Here is a 22,754-nt window from a genome sequence, read left to right as displayed (position 1 = left end):
AATTTTTATTTTGTTTCAACTACGGCAGACCAACACGGCTACCTGCCTGAAACAAGATAAAGCTGAGGTGTAGAATTGGGCTTCCTCTTAAAAAAATTTGATGAGCACAGTGGAACTTAAGTTCTGATTAAATATGCATAGGATCAGGCTGTCAGAATACTTACTGACACAGTTCTCACAGAACACTAAGCTAAACTATGGCTTAGCACAGATGTGCTTGTATAGGTTCCTGGAGAAATAATGGTTGCTGTACCCCTTCCCTGTTGTCGTGTTACCTGGGGCTAATCCATGGTTTTGTCTCAGAGCAAACCTTGGTAATATCTTGTGGCTTGTCTGGAGTGAGGCGATGGATCCTTTTGATTAGAACTGCAACTTTAAAGTTTTGGTGTATTCCTCTTTACTTTACATATATACCCTTCAGTATTCAATTTTATTTCCTCCCAGTTTCTATTTATGTCAGTAGGTTTATGAAGAATTCCAGGGGGGTGGAGGAGGGGATATAAAAGGAAAACATTAAGAAATCTGATACACAAAATAGAGATAAACCACAGAAGTCTCATTCTAACCCAGTTGAACCACAGCTCACCTCTGCATCTCTGTTTCTGTCTCTTCACAGTGCAGCTGTACAATTTGTCGTGTCCCTACAAGGAAGATGAGTACTAGTGTTTAGAACTCTGGTTACTCTTTTTATGTATAATATTTCTATCATGACCATATATACATGTTCTCTAACTTTCAACTGACATCAATATTCTTAGTGTCCAAATAGAAGAAAATAATTGTGTATCTTGTCGAAAAGACTATTCTCAGCAGCAACTCGGTTTTAAATTAATGGCAAGCATTATAGTTTCATAGAAGCATTTCAAGGAATGGATGAAGGAAAGTGGAGATTCCAACTGCTAATCCTATATTTGACTGACACAGCTCTTTGAAGCTAATAGTTCTGCCTCAGTCCTTCCACAAATGAGAAATAAACTGAAGGAGTAGCTATGTTGAACCCAACATACTGTTATTTGTCTGTGGGTGCCAGACACCCATAAGTCCTGAATTTACCAAGTATTAAAATTTAATCAATGCTTGGAGCATTAAACTGCTTAATCAATGCTTGGAGCATTACAGATAGGGAGATGGGACATAAAGAAAGCCAGCCAGCAAATAAGTGGTGCCCCACCCTGAGCTCTGAGATACCGTATTTTTTGCTCCATAAGACACACTTTTTTCCTCCTAGAATGTAAGGGGAAATGTCTGTGCGTCTTATGGAGCGAATGCATGGGCCCTGGAGCCAAATTGCCCAGGGGGAAAGGCAGATCCTGCTTTTTCTGTTTTAGAAAGAGCTAAAGGCTAACAAGAGGGAAAGAGAGTGTTGAAAGGAACCCGCTCAACAGCTGATTGCAGGAGATGGGGAGGGAGATAAGGGAGCTAGCTCCCTTCCTGCCCCGCCCAGGCCCCTTGCACAGTAGTTTCTTTGGGAGGGGTGAGAATCCTGGGAAATTGAGTTTTTCTTTTTTTTAATATAATTTTTATTATTTTTACACTATACTACTACAATATAAAATTAAATCAAACATTTTCATACATTTTCCACTTTGGCTTGCAAAGCCATGACTTCCCTCAATCCCTCCACATGGCTTTCGGAATTATATCTTGATATTATACTTCTTTAATCAACCATTGCTTACATTATCATAAGATTCCTTCTTACTCTTACTACCATACTTACAATAATATATCTACACAATAACTACAAAACTTCTTGAAATCCTATTAGCGTATTCAATTGTAAATTGTCTTTTAAATAGTTCGTAAACTTTAACCAGTCTTTGATGAATTTCTGGTCCCGCTGTTCCCGGATTCTTCCAGTCATTTTGTCCAGTTCTGCATATTCCGTCAATTTCACTGTCCATTCTTCTTTCGTTGGTAATTCTTTTTTTTCCATTTTTGTGCTAGAAGAATTCTAGCTGCAGTCACTGCATATTGGAAAAGTCTAATGTCCTTCTTTTCAATGTCTGTACCTACAATACCTAATAAGAAAGCTTCAGGCTTCTTAACAAAGTTATATTTCAACATTTTTCTTAACTCATGATATATCATATCCCAATACATTCTCACCTTCTTACACTCCCACCACATATGATAAAAGGTACCGACACTTTCTTTACATTTCCAACACTTATTATCCGACTTATACATCTTTGCTAGTTTAACTGGGGTAATGTGCCATCTGTACATTATTTTTAACAAGTTTTCTTTTATTGACGTGCATGCCATAAATTTCATTCCTTCCTTCCAAAGTTTTTCCCAGTCTTCTAGCATAATGTTATGTCCAATGTCTTTTGCCCAATGAATCATCACCGACTTTACTTCTTCGTCTTTCAAGTTCCATTCCAACAGCATTTTATACATCTTAGCAAGTACTTTAAAGTCACTATTGAGTACTTCAACTTCAAACTTTGATTTAGTCTCGCTAAAACCTGTCTTTTTCATGTCACTTTTAAACATTTCATTAATTTGCTGGTACTGCAACCAGTTATTTACATATTCTTTCACTTCTTCATATGGTTTTACTTTCCATTTATTACCATCCTTTTTGAGCAGTGTCTCATATGTTATCCATTTTTGGCTCATATTTGTCTTTTTCAAACTAATTATTTCAATTGGAGATAACCACCATGGTGTTTTCCTTTCCAATAAGTTTTTATATCTGTCCCAAACTTCATAGAGAGACTTCCAGAAGACGTGGTTTCCAAAACTTCTATGTACCTTTATCTTCTCTTGCCAAAGATATGCGTGCCAACCAAATCTATTATCATGTCCTTCCAGATCTAATAGATCTGGCTTCTTCAAAATTATCCATTCCTTTATCCAACATAGACAAGCTGCCTCATAGTATAGCTTCAAGTCCGGTAAGGAAAAACCTCCTCTTTCCTTACTGTCTGTCAGTAACTTGAATCTTATCCTGGGTTTTTTCCCCTGCCAGATAAATCTTGAAATTCTTTTTTGCCATTCTCTGAAGACAGCTGTCCCCTTAATTATCGGTATTGTTTGAAACAAAAATAACATTTTCGGTAGCACACTCATTTTTACTGCTGAGATTCTTCCCAACAGAGAAAGTTTCATTCTCTCCCACACTTCCAGGTCTCTCTTGATTTTATTCCATGTTACTTCATAATTATCTTGGTACAGGTTGATGTTCTTTGTTGTTATCCATATTCCCAAGTATTTAACTTTCTTTGTCACCTCAATTTGTACTTGTTGTTGCAGTTCCTGTGATTCTCCATTTTTCATATTCTTAACCAAGATCTTAGTCTTTTTCCTATTATGTTTAAATCCTGCGATTTGTCCGAATTCTTCCATCTCCTCTAATACTGCGTTTGCACTTTCTATAGGTTCTTCCACTGTCAGTACCAAGTCATCGGCATAGGCTTTCACTTTATGTTGTGTCTTGCCAATTGTTATTCCTTTTATTCTTTCTGATTGCCTAATTGTCTTCAAAAGAACTTCCAGGACCCAGATGAATAATAATGGTGACAATGGACATCCTTGTCTTGTTCCCTTCACAATTTCTATACTCTCAGGGGAAATTGAGTTTTTCAGCCATTTGGGGCTTTCTGTTACTTTTCCTCTTGCTTTATATTACTTGCTGGTGCTTACTGGTTTGCTTTCTTCTTGCTTCCTATTACCTACTGGTGCTTACTGGTTTGTACTGGTTTGCTTTCCTCTTGCTTTCTATTACTTGCTGGTGCTTACTGGTCTGTACTGGTTTGCACTGGTGCTTACTGGTTTGTAAGCAATGCTTTTCCCCCTTTACAAAAGCTGCACAAATCTGAACTGATCCTCAAAAAGCAGGGCTTTTCCCTTTGCAAAAAAGGCTGCAAAACTTTGAGCTGATTCTCAAAAAAACCCAGGGAAATATTTTTCCCCTGGTTTCCTCCTCTAAAAACGAGATGCGCCCTATGGTCCGGAGCGTCCTATGGAGCAAAAAATACGGTAGTTAGCAGAGACAAAGCAGAGTTGAGTTTAGGATTGGATTTGGAGATGATGTGAGCTGAAGGAAAATGTCAGGGCTGGTTCAGCTGCAGGTCAGCACAGAGACTCTGAGACAAGCAGAAAAGTTGATTCTTTATTCAAGAAAACAAAATACAAACAGAAACCTACGGGGCGGTTAGTCGTGCCACCATTAAGGATGGAACTAAAGAATACAAAGTAAAGGCCTTTGCCGATGATATTGTCATAACAATTGAGGATCTGCATTTATTAATTGGAGAGACATTCAAAGTTATTGAAGAATATGGTATATTGGCAGGTCTAAAGATAAATAAGGGTAAGACTAAAATGATGGTTAAAAATTTAAATGAACAACAATTGGAACAAGTCCAAAAACAAATAGAGATTTCTGTGGCCAAAAAGATAAAATATCTCGGCATTTGGTTATCTATGAAGAACGTAAATTTGTTTATGGACAATTCTGAAACGCTTTGGAAAGAAATTACAAAATGCCTTGAAATATGGGGAAGATTTAACCTATCATTCCTGGGAAGGATTGCAGCCATCAGTATGTCCATCTTACCGAAGATATTCTTCTTATATCAAAATATTTCTATAATTACCAATCAAAAATGTTTCAGGGAATGGCAGAAGGTAATTTCAAAATTTGTGTGGCAGGGAAAGAAGCTGAGGATTGCATTTAGACTATTAACGGATAAAACTACAAGAGGTGGATTCTCGCTGCCGGACCTTAACATTTATTATGAGGCGGCTTGCATTGACTGGCTAGGAGAGTGGTGTAGATTAAAAAATACGGACTTATTAGATCTGGAGGGGGTAGAAAACAGGTACGGATGGCACGCCTACCTGTGGTATAATAAGGTGGAAGTACACAAAGGTTTTCTTAACCATATGATCAGAAAACCACTTTACCAGGTGTGGAGCAGGTATAAGGACTGGTTTGAAATAAAAACTCCAGGTTGGGTGTCACCACAAGAGGCTTTTACAATTAAAAAATCTAACATGGAAGCCAGATGGCTGACATATAGAGAACTCCTGTCAGAGGAAGATAATATAGTGTCAATAAAGCCTTTTGAGGAAATAAAAGGTAAAGTAACAGGGTGGCTAGAATATCACCAATTGAACAGTATATTTGTAAAAGACAAAAAAGAAGGGTTTTGATCAAGAGAAATCATGGATAGAGAAGGAGATACTCCAAAACAACATTAAAACATTATCAAAGGTGTATGACTTTCTGCTTGAATGGAATATGGAAGATGAAGAGATCAAGAGTGTCATGATAAGATGGGCAATGGACATCGGGTATAATATTGAATTTGATAAATGGTTGAGGCTTTGGAATAATGGGATGAAATTCATAGCATGTACATCACTGAAAGAAAACGTATAAAATGATGTATCGTTGGTATCTCACCCCTATTAAAATGACAAAGCTGTACAAAATAGGAAACAGAATTTGTTGGAAATGTGGGGTGAAGAACGGCGAGTTCTTTCACATGTGGTGGTCATGTGACCCAGTAAAACAATATTGGGAAAATATATACAACGAACTGAAAAAAATATTTAGATACACGTTTAAGAAAAAACCGGAGGCATACCTGCTAGGAATAGTAGGAACAGAGATAAGGAAGTGTGACCAAAAAATTTTTATGTTCACCTCGACAGGGGCGAGACTCTTGCTGGCACAGGTCTGGAAACAAAAAACAATACCAACGGTGCAGCAATGGCAACAAAAAATTACGGAATATATGGGAGATGAAACATTTAGTAACGAATGGGGAGGGTTTATAGAATATTTAGACAAGGTGTGTAAATCGTAAAAGAACGATGTAGATCTCATAGCATGGAAGAACAGTTATGATATAATGAATAAAATCAAGATGACATAATATTTTTGTTAAAATGTTAGAGAAAAATGAATTTAGAATGTGATGAAATGAAATAATTGTGTGGAATATAAGAATGATGTAAGGAAGACATAATAATATCCCCGAAAAAAACCCAAATCAAGCATTTTGGGGACCTGGTGATCCGGCGGGTTCCCATGGTGACTCCCCCTCTCCCCAGTAAAGCTCTTTATGAGCGTGCCAGGAGCGAGAGGGGTCAGAGACTTGGGAACTGTGGATTTAAACGCTTCCTTCACAGCGCAAAGCTTCGTGTCCTTTGGTCCTTAGTGGCCAATTCTCTGTTATAAAGAATCATTTGGAAACCATGAGCAATAAAGATTTGGACTTTAATTGAATTAATCTGGCCACAGAAGGGACTTAAAAACAGAGGTCAGTCCCTATCCGCTGAAAAAAATGGATGGCAGTCACCATTGAGCCGAAGCCAAAAGACTGTGAAAGTGCCTTTTAAACTTCCCAAGGGCATATTTGCAAACCACCCCTTTAGGCAGGGTAAGGGGGGTCACATTTGACAACTTTGAAATCCCTGTGAAGAGTTAGAAAATTATTTTTGAAGCCTGTCCTCTCCTTGGAAGTGGGCTCACCAGTTAGCAGCGGCAAGACTCCATTGTTGTGTAACAATCAGATTGGATACATTGTACTTTCCCTTTCTATGTCTGGAGCTATAAGCCTTAATTGAGAGACTTTCAGCACATTTTAAATACTTAGTTTCCTTCCTCACTCCTTGTTCTGAAGAAGTTCTTTTGGAAACTTTATTTGAAGAACTTTAGAGACTTTAAAACGTCAATTGTTTCAACAGGCGTCTGTTCGGGTTAGGAGTTATTTACTCTGCAATTTCCTGCTTTACAAAGAGGTACAGCTGTGACCTTGAAAGTTATCTGCTAGTTATGAAAGGACAAGAGAGAAGAGGATCCAAAGCACCCTCATTTGAGGAGACAGTTTTGAACTTGCTTTCTGAAATAAGGCAGGAAGGACTGGAAAAAACTAATGCAAATTTGGAGGACTTTAAAAAGGAATTAGGAACTTTGAAAAAATAGATTCTTGAGTTGAAAGCTGGAATAACAGAGGTGGACGCAAGGGTAAAGGTTCTTGAAGACGTGAGAGTACTGGATGTGGAAAGAATACAGGAAGCATCATTGAATGATACTGCTTTTCTACAAATGAGACAGAAGGTGACACACTTGAGATTGAGGGCCGTGCCTGAAATTGAAAGTGATAACCTGAAGGACTGTTTGTTTGATCAATTAACCACTTATTGGGAACTTCAAAAGGAGGAGTTGGCCTCCTAGATTTTGAGTGCTTTCAGGTTTGGAGCAAGAAGAAAAAAGGAACCTAAATTTGTAAATGAGTGCATAGTGATCTTCAATACGAAGGAACAGAGATAAAATTCTTAGTCTTCATTACACTAAGAGTCTTAAAATTCAAGACCACCCAATTGTTCTTTTTAAAGAAATTCCTAAACGTTTCTTGGAATTGAGGAAACAATATTCGGACCTTGCTGATGCCCTTAAAAGGAAGAACATTTTCTTTCACTGGGAGTACCCTCAAGGCCTCTCCTTCAAATATTTGGGAAGAAAACAAAGAATCAGGACACCTGAAGAGAAAAGAAAATTCATCGAGAAAAACGTTAAAGATTTTGAATTAGAATTCAAGCTGCCAGGACAGAATTGGGAGAAGAAGCAGGAGCAGCGGAGTAAGCTTTTATATTTCCCTTTGTTCCTGACTTTACCAAGATGGCGCTTAGTGTGCTTTCTTGGAATGTGAATGGACCTAATTTACACCCAAAAAGGAACCAAATTGGTCATGTCTTATTGAAACAGAAATTGGATGTGATTTATTTACAACAGACTCATGTTACAAGAAGTCACAGAAAAATGTTACAAAATAAAAGGTTGGGACAAGAATTTATATCTTCAGATACGGTGAAGAAAAGAGATGTGGTGATCTACGTTAAAGAGAAATTTGCTCCAAAATTGACTTTCAAGGATGAGGAAGGAAGATATATCGCAGTGGAAATTAAAGCGCAAGGCGAAAAACTTTTAGTGGTGGGAATCTATGCACCAAATGTTGGTAAAGCTTTTTCAAGAACCTTGAAACAAGGTTGCTGAACTATTTGGATTACAAAATAATTTTGATGGGAGAACTGAATGGAGTAGACTCCACTTTGATGGACAGAACTCAGAGACGAAAGATTTCAAATGATGGAAGACTACCTAAAACCTTCTTTGATATGGCAGACAATCTAGATTTGTTGGATATTTGGAGATTAAAATACCCAACAGAAAAGGACTTTATGTATTTCTCAAAGCCAAATAAATCTTTTAGTCATCTGGACTATATATGGATTACCAAAGATCTTGTTCCAAGGACAATCAAGGCTGAAATACTTCCAAAGACTTGCTCCAACCATAATGCTGTTGTTGTTGTTGTTGTTTTAATTAAAACTATCTTTGCAGGGATCCTTCAGATGGAGAATGAATGATGCTTTATTTAGGAATGAACAAATTATTAAGAAGGCCCAAAAGACCTTAAAAGACTATTTTGATTTAAACATGAACAATGTTATAGAATTGAGGGTCGTTTGAATCATAGAATCATAGAGTTGTAAGAGACCACAAGGGCCATCCAGTCCAACCCCCTGCCAAGCAGGAAACAAGTAAAGTAAAGCAGTTATGAGAGGTTTCCTAATCCAACAAAATTCAATTTGGAAGAAGGCCCAGAATGAGAAAAAGGGAAATATTCTGTCTCAATTGAAGGAGAAAGAGAAAAAACTTAGATGTAATCCGAAAAATCAACAGATTCAAAAGGAGATTAAAGTCCTACAATCACAGTATTCACAAATTATCAATCAGGGGATTGAATGGAAGATAAAATTGATGAAGCAAAGGAACTTTGAATCTGCAAATGAATGTGGAAAATTATTGGCGTGGCAATTAAAGAAAAGACAGAAAGAAAATACAGTTACCCATATTGTAGTCGATGGGAAATCCATCGAGAATCCTGCAGAGATTAGGAAAAAAATTCAGAAATATTATAAACAGCTATATAAGAAGGAAAAGGAAGATAATGCTAAATTACAGTGGTTTTTGAATTCTAAAGGTTTGCAGAAACTTCTGACAGAGAAAAAGACCCTACTCAATGATCTGATATCGAGACAAGAGGTTGAAATGGATATAAGCCAGATGGAAATTGGTAAGGCCCCAGGACCTGATGGATTAACATCCAAGTATTATAAGACATTGAAGGATTGGCTGATTCAACCGTTGATGGATGTGTGTAACAAAATATTGAGGGGGGGCAAGCATCTGAGATCTGAAAAGATGCTTTTATTACTCTGATTCCTAAACCAGATATGGATAGATTGCAAGTTAAAAATTATCGACCAATCTCATTATTGAATGTGGATTACAAAATTTTTGCAAATATTCTGGCTGGAAGGTTGAAGTTAGTCCTGAAGGAACATATTAACAAAGACCAGACAGGTTTTCTACCTGGGAGACATATCAAAGATAATGTTAGGAATGTTATTGATATTTTGGAAATGCTAGAATCAAAAGAGAACTGTAAAGCTATTTTAATGTTTATTGATGTGGAGAAAGCTTTTGAAAATGTTTCATGGAGTTTTATGAAGATGAATTTGCATAATATGGAGGTCGACCAAAAAAATGTAAATGTTATTGATGCAATTTATTCTGAGCAAAAAGCTAAAATTATTGTTAATAATGTGGTTTCAGAGGAACTTAGAATTGAAAAAGGAACCAGGCAAGGGTGCCCTCTTTCCCCCCTGCTTTTTATTTCTGTTCTGGAGGTACTTTTACACATGTTAAGGAAAAGTGATGAAGTAAAAGGTATTGTAGTAGGGTCAAAACAGTATAAATTAAAAGCCTTTGCAGACGATTTGGTGCTGACACTTCAGGATCCAGAAACCAGTGCAAGTAAAGCACTGGATTTGATACAAGAATTCGGACAGCTTGCATGCCTGAAACGGAATAAGAGTAAAACAAAAGTTTTGTGTAAAAATCTTTCAACAGATGAGGTAACCAGATTAGAGAGTGCCACTGGTTTGGATTTTGTTAAAAAGGTGAAGTACTTTGGTGTGAATCTGACTCCAAAAAAATCTGAATCTATATAAAGGTAAGATGTGGAATGAAATCAAGAGATTTGGAGATATGGTCAAGTTTAAAGTTATCATTGTTGGGCCGAATTTCTGCTGTGAAAATGAATGTATTTCCAAAGATGTTATTTTTGTTTCAAGTACTGCCTATCATTGATAATGTGAATTGTTTCAAAGAATGGCAAAAGGTTTATCTGGCGGGGGGGGGGGGCGAGAATCAAGTTTAAATTATTAATGGATGCTAAAGAAAGAGGTGGCTTCTCCCTGCCAGATTTTAAAATATATTTTGAAGCAGCAGCATTCTGCTAGCTCAAAGAATGGTTTGTGTTGGAAAATGCTCATTTGCTAGACTTGGAAGGTTTTGACAATGTCTTTGGATGGCATGCGTATATATGGTATGATAAGATAAAGGCCCACAGAGGGTTTAAGAATCATATAATTAGGAAATCATTGTTCAATGTGTGGATAAGATATAAGGATCTGTTAGAAAGGAAAACACCTAGGTGGATTTCACCATTGGAATCTAAGGCTCATAAGAAGCTAAATATGGAAACTAAGTGGTCGAAATACAGTGATCTGCTGTTGGAAGACGATAATAAATTCAAAGTCATATGATCAACTTAAAGATAAGTGAAATGATTGGTTACATTATAATCAGATTAATGAAATGTTTAAAGCTGATAATATAAATCCAGGTTTTCAAACAGACAAATCCAGATTGGAAACAGAATTGTTGGAGCCTAAGTGTAAAAATATTTCCAGAATGTATAATTTATTACTGGAGTGGCATATGAAAGATGAACAAGTGAAGATGGTAATGATTGACTGGGCTAAGGATGTGGGGCACGATATTATGCTCAAAGATTGGGAGAGGTTGTGGGGAAAAAGGTTACAAGTTTACTGCATGTACAGCGTTGAAGGAAAACATGATGAAAATAATGTATGGATGGTATTTAACTCCTGTCAAAACAAAATCGAAAATTCTTTCTAGTAGCACCTTAGAGACCAACTGAGTTTGTTCCTGGTATGAGCTTTCGTGTGCATGCACACTTCTTCAGATACCGGACTTCCATTTCATGCGGCTCAATGTGGTGCCTTCCATAGTTGCAGTTACAGGTGGGTAGCCGTGTTGGTCTGCCATAGTCAAAACAAAATCGAAAATTCTTTCTAGTAGCACCTTAGAGACCAACTGAGTTTGTTCCTGGTATGAGCTTTCGTGTGCATGCACACATCTGAAGAAGTGTGCATGCACACGAAAGCTCATACCAGGAACAAACTCAGTTGGTCTCTAAGGTGCTACTAGAAAGAATTTTCGATTTTGTTTTGACTATGGCAGACCAACACGGCTACCCACCTGTAACATTTAACTCCTGTATTACTTTCCTGTATTACTTCTTTTTGTATGCCACGACAGCAGCAAGAATATTAATAGCTAAGAACTGGAAGAGTCTAGAGATGCCTACTGTAGACGACTGGCAAATGAAGATGATAGACTTTGTGGAACTTGCCGAGCTGACAGCGAGACTACGTGACCAAGAAGAAGAGGCGGTGCAGGAAGATTGGAAGAAATTTAAAATTTATTTGAAAAAATATTGTAATGTTTAAATTTTACATTCCCTAGGGAAGTTGCTATATGTTTTCGGTAATAAGTAGGGTGTAGGTGAAATATAAATTAAAATGTATTAAGTAAATAATGGATGTTTTGTTAACGTATGAAACTGTCAATGAAGATAAGGAAATGAAATTCAGAAGGGAGGGATCGGAGGAAGTAACCCTAAGATATTAGAGGAAAAATGTTAAAATTGTATAAGATTCATTTGTGTGTTGGTTGTTTTTGTATTTGTTTTGTTTGTTTTTCTTATAAAATGAATAAAAATATTTTTAAAAAGACTGGCCCCAGTAAAGCAGTTTCCAGAACTGATTATCTGTGCCTCCTACTTCCCCTTAAGTCTCCTCCCCATCCACCTGATTCCCCAGCAATCTTAAACTCTTCTTAGGGAGGGGCCCCCTGCAACCTCTGGGCTCATTGTTGTTCTGCATGCAAAGCTCTCTGTGCCCTTGGAGACAAGGGAGGAGGGAAGCTGAATACAGTAGGACCAGCCGGCTCCTAGGAATCTGTTGCAGCCTCAACCCCCACCTGCTTTCTAGCTGCCTTTTCTCTTTCAATCAAGCCTGTTGCTTGCTCAGTATCCAATGATTCTGCCTCCTCTCTTCATCCTGACTTGTCTTCAGTGTCCTGCCTGAGCCTTCCTCTTCTGAGGCTTCCCTAGAGGGTTCTCTGGCTGGAGCCTCCAACCACTCACATGCAGCCAGTCCATGACAAAAAATAGTTGCAGTCTGTAAGAACGCAGCAAGCTGGAGGGAGGCTGAACCATGGTCGGTGATGCTTTTGATCCAAGGCTGCTGTGGCGATGGGAGAAACAAGAATCAATGCTGTAAGTCAGTGGTTTTCAACCAGTGTTCTGTGGCACCCTGGGGTGCCTTGAATGATGGTCCGGGTGCTACAGACAACACTGGCCTCTGTCTCTCTTTCCTTCCCTCCCTCCTCTGATTCCCTCTCATGTCTCTGCCTCCCAAAGGCTTGCACAGCTGTTCTTTGCAGCAGCCCTGGCTATAAGCTCCACGGGCAAAGGGTGCCTCTGGGAGGCACCTCTCTTTGGGGTGGGGGTGGGCAGCTCAGAGACCAGGGACGGTGGCAGCAACTGCCCAGAGGACACCCAAGGAGAGGGGAGAGAAGAGGAAGTTGAGGTAACACTCCACAAGGGAGTGTGTTCCAAAAAGGGTGAGGGGCTGCTGGCTCTGTAGGTGACATAACTGGGCTCCTGAGCTCCATAGGGGTGCCATAGAAAGAATGTAGTAGGTTAAGGGAGCCGTGGACCCAAGAAGGTTGAAAACCTCTGCTATAAGCACCTTTATCATAGACTCAGATTGTATATATGTGTAAATAAACCATATATCCTAAAGACATGTCTCCTCTGTGCCTTGTTCTCAAAGGAAACCCGAACCCTGAGTAAGCACCTGGCACCCTGGAGTTTTGCACTGCTCAGAGATTGGGGTGGCGTGTAACAATAAAAAATTTAAGAAGCGTACAGCAGTCAGTTAATTCTTCGTATATTTCCTACAAAATAGTGTGGACATTAGCCTCCCTATCCATTGTGGGGGAGCATCTACATCATTGTCATCCTTACAGAGAGTTATTTGCACCACTCCTCTGTTCAGAACAGATGATGAGTGGATGTCCAGTCCTGGCATCACATGAAATGCTGACATGCTTAAGGGAATGTGTTCAATGTAGGAGAGGCTGAGCCACTGTACACAAGAACTGAGCAGAAAGAGCCAATTGTATTGTAGATTTATGAGGGTTGTTTACTGGCACCCTTTGCAGGTGCCATACAAAATACTGGCAGGCACCATGGTACTTATGGGTATTTTACTGACAACCCCTGATCTTCACTAATGATACCTCAGATAATATCCAATAGGTATTTATGTCATTCTTGAAGGCACATTACACACGGCAGTTAAAATAATAGCAATACAGTAAATAATAATAATAATAATAATAATAATAATAATAATAATAATAATAATAATAATAATAATAATTTATTTGTACCCCGCCCATCTGCCTGGGTCTCCCCAGCTGCTCTGGGCGGCTTCCAGCAAATATTAAAATACATTAAACTACCTAAGGGAATATGGACTACCTAAAGGAAAGTTTTCATATTTAATCATATATATAATCAGACCCAGTACTGAGAAAATGGACTCTGTCCCTGCAAAAAAAGCACAGATGCTTTGGAAGTGTGCTAAAACTTGATTGTGCTGAAGACCCCAAAAAAGCTCCCGTTCTTGCTGTCACCTTTCATTTCACTCCATATTTCCTCAAGGCTTGACTTCTCAGCATTTACTGCAAAAGGAAAAGAGCTCATTTAGCTGCTACCTTTATTAATAACATAATCAGCCATTCACTCAAAGTTCCCAAATAATGCATACCTAGTAAAAAAAAAACAATAAAAAGCTGTAACAAAATACTACATCCACATAGGTCATTAAAAAAAATCACAATGCAGCATAGCCCACAAAGAGGCCTGGACTAGTTGCTCTCATTTGCTCTTTTATTTTTTCTGTTGTTTTTATGTTCAATATATGAATTTTACTTTTATCTGCTATAGAAATGTTTTGTGCAACAAATAGCAGGATAAATAAATAAATAAAATAGAATTTGAAATGTTATAAATAAAACACAAACAAACAAACAGAATGATGGACTAAATGAGCATTTGGTCTGATTTGGCAGGGCTCTTACGTTCTTAAGAACTTACTGGTAATTTTATTATGTAGATACTTTGAAAGTGGCCTCCAAAAACCAGCTATAAATCACAGCAACTACCAGACTTTTAATCTACTGCTATTCCCAACACAAATGCTGATAGGTTCAGATTAGAACAGTAGATGCTTTAGAGGAATTTCCCCCAAAATCGAGAATAAAATATAAAACATTGATAGATGCAAAAGAAATAGGTTTTTCCCTGCCGGATATAAGACTATACTATGAGGCATCCTGTCTTTGTAGATTGAAGGAATGGATGACATAAGAGAATTCACATGTTCTAGACTTAGAAGGTCATGGCAATATTTAGGGTTGGCATGCTTATTTATGGTATGAAAAGGTGAAAGTTCGTAAAGGATTTATAAATCATATAATTAGGAAAAAATGTATAGAGTATGGGGTAAATATAAGAATTTATTAGAGGTAAAAACACCATTTTGGCTCTCCCCATTGGAAGCTATAGCGGTAAAGAATATGATAGAAGGGTGGACAATTTATAGAAATTTATTAAAACAACAGGGAGAAGAGTATAATTATTTTAAAAAAATAAGGAATTATCAGGAAAATTATCATTTGAATGAAGTATTTAAGAAAGATGGGATATGAGGGTTTGGGGAACTAATATTACAACTGGAGAGAGACCCGTTGGAATGTAATGTAAAAGTGCTGTCTAAAATGTATAAAATATTATTGGAATGGGAGACAAAGGGTGAGCAAGTAAAATATTAAATGATACATTGGGCAACAGATATTGTTCATAATATAGATATGGAAGCATGGGAACAATTGTGGAATATGGATATAAAATTTACAGCATTTTTAAGAGAAAATTATATGAAAATATTCAGGTGCGTTTCTAGCCCCTTGGCTGCCGGGGGCGGGCAGCCAGGAGGCACCCCTGGGGACGGGGCATCGCGGGGGGGCGTGCGTCATGTGGTGTCGCCACTGTGCTGAGCCTGGGGGGAGGCTGACACTCGGCAGCACCCCCCCCCCACGACTCCCAAGCCGCTGTCTGGCACCCCTTCTGTGGTGGATGCTCGCGTGGCAACTTGTAAAGCTGCAGCGCGCAAGCAGCAGCACAGATGCCCGTCTGTGCTGCTGCTTGCACGCTGCAGCCTTAAATGTTGCCATGTGAGCAGCCGCCGCAGAATGGGTGCCTGCCGTTATCCCAGGTGGACTGCACATGCGCAGTCCAACCAGATGCCACGCACGCGCCGTGACTTCACGACGCATATGTCGTGACGTCACTGCGCACACACCCCGCCCCGCCCCCAGGGGGTGCCGCTTCGCTTGCCGCTCCCAGCAGCCAAGTGGCTTGGAACGCCACTGCCAGTATAAGTGCAGCAGCAGCAGAAGCAACACATGCACACAGGAATTTCCCCCAAGAATTTCAACTGTAGTTTGCTTTAAGCTAGAGGTTTGGTCATCCCTTTAAAAATGTATATATATCATCCCAAAACCCAGCTTGACAGATCTATCAAAAATATAGATCTTGCACAGAATTCATTTTGACCTCTATATTCTTAGATTATGAATAGTGTTAACTAGAGTGATAGGGAGCTTTGGGCACAACCTGTGCAAAATTGGCAAATAACATAGACACTTATTAAAATGGTAATTATGTCATTTCAGTAAACTTATTCTCAACACTGGCATATCTAAAAGAATGCCTGACATCAACTTGCCTGAAGTCTCACACAGTAAAGCACACACAGTTACTAAATACAGTGGCGTAGCGTGGAGGGGCATGGGGGCTGTGGCCAAGGGTGCACAATATGACGCGAACCAGGTGCCCCCCCATATCCCCTCGCGCCCTGGCAGCAGCAGGGGCTGGAGAGCATGGAGCATGGAGGGTGAAGATCGATCACCCTCTGCGTGTCCCACCCACACCTGGCGCGTCAAGCCGCAGCTCCCCCTTCCCAGGGTCAATCCCTGGGGCAGAGAGCAGCTGCAGCGCCTGGCCTCCCCGGCCGAGGCTTCTCCGTCCCCAGGTCAAGCCTGACCCGGAGGGCGGAGAGAGGCTGTGGTGCGCAAGGAAGCTCTGGCAGAGAGAAGAAAGTCCGCCCACTTCCTGGACTGGGGCGCGCGAGTGTGCCAATGCCGCCGCAGCCTCCCTCCATGCACCACCCCCTTTGGCCCGTGCACTATTTATCTACACTCCACCGTTGACTAAATCAGAGGTCAGCAAACTTTTTCAGCAGGGGGCCGGTCCACTCAAACCTTGGGGTGGGGTGTGGACTATATTTTGAAGGGAAAAAAGTGAACAAATTCCTATGCCCTAATAACCCAGAGATGTATTTTAAATAAAAGCACACATTCTACTCATGTAAAAACATGCTAATTCCCGGACCGTCTGCGGACTAGATTTAGAAGCCAATTGGGCTGGATCCAGCCCCCGGGCCTTAGTTTGCCTACCCATGGACTAAATATTGCTGCTGGTGGAAGAGAAAACTGGAAACCTGTTATGTATTAAATCTGGTGGCAGCAGTAGTCACCAGCAAATTTTCCCCACAGTGCATTTGAAGCAGAGCAGCATATCTAAGCAGTGAAAACCTGGAACCTCAGCCACAGTACCCTTTAAATGTAATCAACTATTCTTAAATTGTGGTGGTACTATGCTCCAGTGGCCAGGGAAAGAATAGAATCCTGCTAGGTATAGAAAGAGGCTTATTGAAATACAATGCATTATTTTCAATAAAGCTGTTCTCAATTCACACACCAGTGCTCCTTTGAAAAAGAGATTTTATGTCTAGAGCAAAACTTTCAGATTAAATCTGTGTGTTGTCCATAGTCAGAAAACAGCTACATGGTGCAACTGAATTGGAAAAAGAGAAGTGCTTGAATTATTCAGGTCAAGCAGTTCAGTGAGCATCCCCTCAATGCTTCATATAGTCCATGTTTGTCACATGGTGCTAAAGTTACCTACATATTTCCAGTTCCCTTTGCAGTGTCTGGCTATGCTCATTTGCCTCAGAGAGCTCCTCACTTAATATCTTCTTGGCTGGAAAAAAACACACCCAGATATACACACTACAGAGGACTAAGAATAAGCAGTAAAGAGTAAATAATGAAAGGAGAACAACTAAAACCAATGGGCTGGATCTCACTAAGGAGTCCCATCGTTGAGAGGATTTACACTTGCACAAGAGAACACCCTCCTCAGCAACCAGACCTTAGATCCTCCCATTTAGCACCATACTCTTTGACTCCTCAACATAATAGTCAATATAAACCAAAATAAGATAAAATTTATTATAATCACCCATTCATTATCACAACAATTCATTATTACAAAGTCTCCAAACCACACTAGCAGCCACTCAAGCACACACCCCACCAATCCCTCTCTCAAACACTCCTTCCTTCACAAACACTTTCCCATCTCCAAAACTAGGGCCACCAGATGCAGAAGATGACAGGATTCCTGAACCTTTTGAGAGTTGAGTAGAAGAGGGAATTTAAACAGGTGTGGTTTGTCATGCAAGCACTGATGTATGCTAGGGACAGAGGAGGGCAGGGTGGCTGGAGGCCTGTATTTAATGGAGCAGGGGGTCTTAATAGGCACCAAGGAAGGAGTTGGGGGTACTGTAGTGCTTGCAACCACCATAATAACAACCCCAGGAACAGACCCAGAAGGTGATGGGAGTCATGCATTCAGAAACAGCACTGGGAGAGAGGCAAAAACAGAGGCTTTCATAAATACTGAAACTGCTTTTGTGCCACTTAGTGGATGTAGTCACATACAACTCTTGCATTTTCATTTTCTCTTTGGGAGCCACACCTTGGGAAATCCTGCCTTTTCAAGTCACAGGAGCCTGACTTGGCATCCTTTGCCCAGGGCTACACCCTGCTCTGCAAAAGATTCTGCATAACCATTGCTAACCTCTCTGCACTCTTCTTACCTTGCTGCAGTTTATTGATCCTTTTTACTAGCTCTTCAACTTTTGGCTCCAGAATTTCCACTACAAAAGGGAGAAGAAATCTTACCTTTAGTCACATTCTTAACTATGTTAATTATTTACAGAATAGTGACTACTTTAAAACATCCTAATTGGATAAATTCACTATAACTATTCACCTGTATATCATCGTATGATTATATTGATCAGGATGACATAGCTCACAAGCCTTGATGCCGTGTTTTATGTTTCCCCATGCAGCCTCTATTAGGACAGTTTTCTTCCTTCCCCGAAATCCCCTTCTCACAAACATTTTTTCCTCAAATCTTCCACTTTTCCCTCCTCTTGCAGCTTCAGGTCAAGTCAATGATGCCTCTAGTGGTCATGTGCCCTATCTACTAGGTATAGTCCTGTTTGAAAGGCTCTCTGGTCAAACTTCTAAAGTGAAAGAACTCAAAAAAGGGGGAGCAGGAGGGGTCTAGAAGTTGCCAGCCAAGAGTTGTCCCTCTAACCTGGGCAACAGACTGAGCCAGGACACAGCTCATGTGGTCACAGTCTTCCCCACTATGGCAAGGTGTACCGTAATTCTATATAAAGCTTAGTAATTATTTAATAAATTGCCATCTATACATATACATTAATGTACGCAAATTAGTGTCCTCTTTTGCTCTTTTTTGGCCACATGTAAGTGCCAACCCTATGTCTCTCTCTTTCTCTCTCTCTCTTTATGGCCTCCACACCACTCACTGTTTCTTTTAATGGATTCCCCAAGTTTGTCCACCCCAACGTCTACAGAGTAATGAAGTCACTATGTACAGTATATTAACCACACATTTTTTATGCCCCACTAAGAAGCACAGAAGAAATGATGCACTGTGTATTTTATCTCCTGGAAGATATGGAAACATCTGTTACCATTGGCCCTTGGAGCGATCTCAACGGGAGTAAACCGGCCCAGGTGAGATAAACCTTGCCGACCCCGGGTACAGGCAACCCTGGCAACTGTAGCTGGTTGTGGGTGCTGGAATTGTAGCTCTAGCAAGGGGGAAACAACAGTTCACAGGAATCTTAGGGAAAGCCATGACTGATAAAGTGGTATAAAAGTGCTTTAAATGTATGGTCTGGACATGACTAGATCAACAAGTGTAAACCTCAATTACTAAATGTTAGAAATCCATCCCTTTAAAAGTGTCTCCCAGCTTTTCTGGTACTAAGAGCAGATAAAATGAGCTGTTCCAGTTCTCATCAACCCTTTATACACTTTGCTATTATCCTCTGCATGCCCCCCTATTCTCTACTTGCATGCTTAGTTCATGGTTATTTCCTTCTAACCATTTGGTCTATAGATTCAAAATACCATTCTGCATTTGTTTCACAAGTGACAGTATCTCCTCCATTTTCGTTGCAAAGTCCCAGGGATCTGGAGAGAGAACAAAAGCAAACACAGAATTGTCTGGATGTTGCCATAACTCAGCATCCACCACATAAAGTCAGTCACAAACGAAGCCAGCCACGTGAAAACCCAGGAGGCACTGAGGCCTTCTGCAGCTTGCTTTGTAAAGGTAAAGGTAAAGGGACCCCTGACACTCAGTTAAGTCCAGTCGTGAATGACTACTAGCTGAGGGAGCCGGCATTTGTCTGCAGACAGTTTTTCCGGGTCATGTGGCCAGAATGACTAAGCTGCTTCTGGCAAAACCATAGTGACGCACGTTTACCTTCCCGCCGTAGCGGTACCTATTTATCTACTTGCACTTTGACGTGCTTTCAAGCTGCTAGATGGGCAGCAGCTGGGACTCAACAACGGGAGCTCACCCCGTCGCGGGGATTTGAACCACCGACCTTCTGATTGGCAAGCCATAGGTTCAGTGGTTTAGACCACAGCACCACCCGCGTCCCTTTAGCTTTTTTTTTGTATGGAACAGTTATTCTCTCATCCTCAATTCTCCATCTGAAAAGGGAAGAGCAGTGATCTTTTTCCAATGGTTATTAAGAGGAAAACAAGACTATACAACATTTTGCACATGGAAAGGGTGATAGAATTCTAAAAGCAAGTTTTCAAATTTACTAGAATGCCAAGATTCTCAGCAACTGAGCTCTTCAGACAGGCTTTATTTCATAGCTAGATCTTTACCGCAGATATCCACTTGTTAGGGTTTTAGTCTTGGTTTTAAAATATTTGGTTTTGTGTTTTTGAATGTTTTTAATGTGCAAATACACTTGAGAAAGTAGTTTAGAAGGCAATTAATAAATCAATTGTAGTAACAACAAAACAAAATAAAAAATAAAAAAAATCCTTCCAGAAGCACCTTAGAGACCAACAACAACTGTAGATGTGAAACGCCTGCCAAGGTTAGACAGGTGGGATACCAGAGAACTGCCCAAACAGTGGAACTCTCTCCTGAGATTTGTTCACCTGTCATTGTTATCTTCAAGATGCTAAGTCAAGTATATCCTTCTCACTTGGGCTGTTAAATATATTTAGGATTCTGCCGATCTTTACAGATTTTTTGATGGCTATTCTTTTGGTTTTTGGCCTTTATTATGTTGCTTATTTGTTCTTTTATTTGTCCTAAATAAATTTGTTTTAAAAGGAGTATACATTATGGGTTAGGCAGCAATCCTGTACTCCCTCACTGAAAAGTAAGCCTCCCTAATTCAAAGAAAGCTACTTCTGCATCCATTGCACCATTAGAAGACAGGATGTATATTCCTTGGTAAGATATATATTCATAAGAGCTGGATTATCAACTCCATATCCTTCCAAGACTGTTTAGCTGCTATCTGTACAGATCTAGCTGCTGTGTCCTGGAGGTGGGAACATAGCTGACAAGTTTATGTTTAGCTCCCAGGTTACAGTGGGTGGTATTCATCAAAGGCTTACTCTGAGCAGACTCACTGAGTTAGGTCAATTAATTAATTTCAATTAATTAATTCAATTAATTTACTTAGGTCAATTAATTTCATTGAGTCTACTCAGAGTCAGCCTTTGTTGAATACCACCCAGCCTATTTTCCTTGTATCCTCTGTGCTACTTCTCCCTTCAAAAAGCACCCCTAGCCAAAGCTGTTTTTAATTCACAAAAAATATACTATTCACAGTTGAAGAGATTCTTACCTTTCCTTGGGCTGTGTAAGGATAGTGAGAAAGTATGTTGCTGGTCTGTATTCCACCCTGTTTTGTTGTTATTCTTCGGTATTTTTTTTGTTGTGCTTTCTTTTTTATAGTGTGCTGTTTGTTCCTCACATTTGTTCCTGCCCTTAGCTGATGGCCTTTCTGGCCATGTTTTGCACCCATTTTTCTTGCTTTTAATACATAAAACATGTTTGGAAGAACTCCACATAAAGTCTTATGGATGCAGAGCTAAATCTTAAGGATTTAGAGGGAAATTCCTAGAGCTCAGGAGGGAAATAATGGTTATTTCCATGTGTTAACCAACTTCTCATTGCCCAACGCTAAGCCTAAGCTTTCCCTTTTCCCCTTTTCCTTTTTTAAGCAAAACTCACTGTGGAGAGAAAAATATGAAGGTTTGATAGAACTGCTGAGCTTTGTAAGGGAAATGTGACCATTTAGATCTGGCATACCCAACATGGTTTTCAGCGCCTGCTAAAATCATTCCTGTTTTGACAGGCCTATGTGGATACTTAGAAAGCTGAGGTAATTTTCATCTGCTTTCGTATTTCAACTCTTGTATGTTTTTAAGTAGGGTTATAAATTTATCCTGATTATATTTTCTTATCTTTTTGTAGACCGTTTTGAGGGTTTCTTTCTTTACAATCAAGTGGTAAACAAACAAAATGTCCCTGTGATCCCGGCAGCCCCCTCCATCCCGCAGCCGGCTTGGTACCTGTCAAGGCCCTCTCCCCATTTTAATGTTTTTCAGTGGAGGGGCTTTTGGGGTGGGGGCTGTTTTATGGAACGGGTGGCCAGGCCAGTTACTCTTGAGCTCATTTTGGTCTTGCTGCCCATCCTTCCCTCCCTCCTATTTCTTCTCACAGACAACTTTGAGACCTCCTCGCCTTTCCTCTCCCCTCCATGTTCAAGCTAGCAGAGTATATGGGAGTGCTGGGTTCTCCTCCACAGCCACCTCTCTCACCTGGATCGTTTCCCTCCATCGTGGTTCCCTCGTTTCTGTTGCAGCAGCCCCTGCTTCCGGCCTGGTTGTGGAGCTCCAGAACCTTGGACTTTGCCCGCCCTTTCTCAACTGCCCCTTTTTGCTTCTCCCTGTTCTTCAGAAACAGCCAACCCCAGCAAGAACCAGGCCCAAATATACACTCCTCAAGAAAAGGGCTTCAAGCATGTGCATGCCAAGGAAAGGAGGAGCTGTGACTCTGTTTTTTTGTTTTGTTTTTTAACAAGAATTTATTGGTTTTCCACATCAAAACAAATACAAATACAACAAAAGAAAAAACAACAAATACAACAAAAAAGAAACAGAAATAAAAGAAAATACATACCTACACCGGAACACCAACACTCCATAAATTTAATTATACTCTTGT

The 22,754-nt window shown here is 39.9% G+C and overlaps 1 protein-coding gene across 1 annotated transcript in view; it reads right to left on the bottom strand.

Moving 5' to 3' along the window:
• The window catches only part of LOC117060545 (synaptonemal complex central element protein 1-like), a 38,764-nt gene extending 16,307 nt beyond the window's left edge, over window positions 1–22,457 (bottom strand). Inside the window, exons 1-6 of the mRNA XM_033172874.1 lie at window positions 22,349–22,457; window positions 19,613–19,675; window positions 18,259–18,318; window positions 17,283–17,357; window positions 13,886–13,933; window positions 587–641 (exon numbers count right to left, since the gene is read on the bottom strand). Coding sequence (XP_033028765.1) covers window positions 587–641; window positions 13,886–13,933; window positions 17,283–17,357; window positions 18,259–18,318; window positions 19,613–19,675; window positions 22,349–22,367 — 320 coding nt within the window. The 5' untranslated portion in view covers window positions 22,368–22,457. The remainder of the gene's footprint in view (window positions 1–586; window positions 642–13,885; window positions 13,934–17,282; window positions 17,358–18,258; window positions 18,319–19,612; window positions 19,676–22,348) is intronic.
• Window positions 22,458–22,754: the final 297 nt, after the last annotated feature.

Source organism: Lacerta agilis, chromosome 16 (genome assembly GCF_009819535.1).
Source record: "Lacerta agilis isolate rLacAgi1 chromosome 16, rLacAgi1.pri, whole genome shotgun sequence".
Lineage (NCBI taxonomy): Eukaryota > Metazoa > Chordata > Lepidosauria > Squamata > Lacertidae > Lacerta > Lacerta agilis.
Note: the sequence above shows the minus strand (reverse complement) of the source record. Positions and strands in the feature narration are given on the sequence as shown.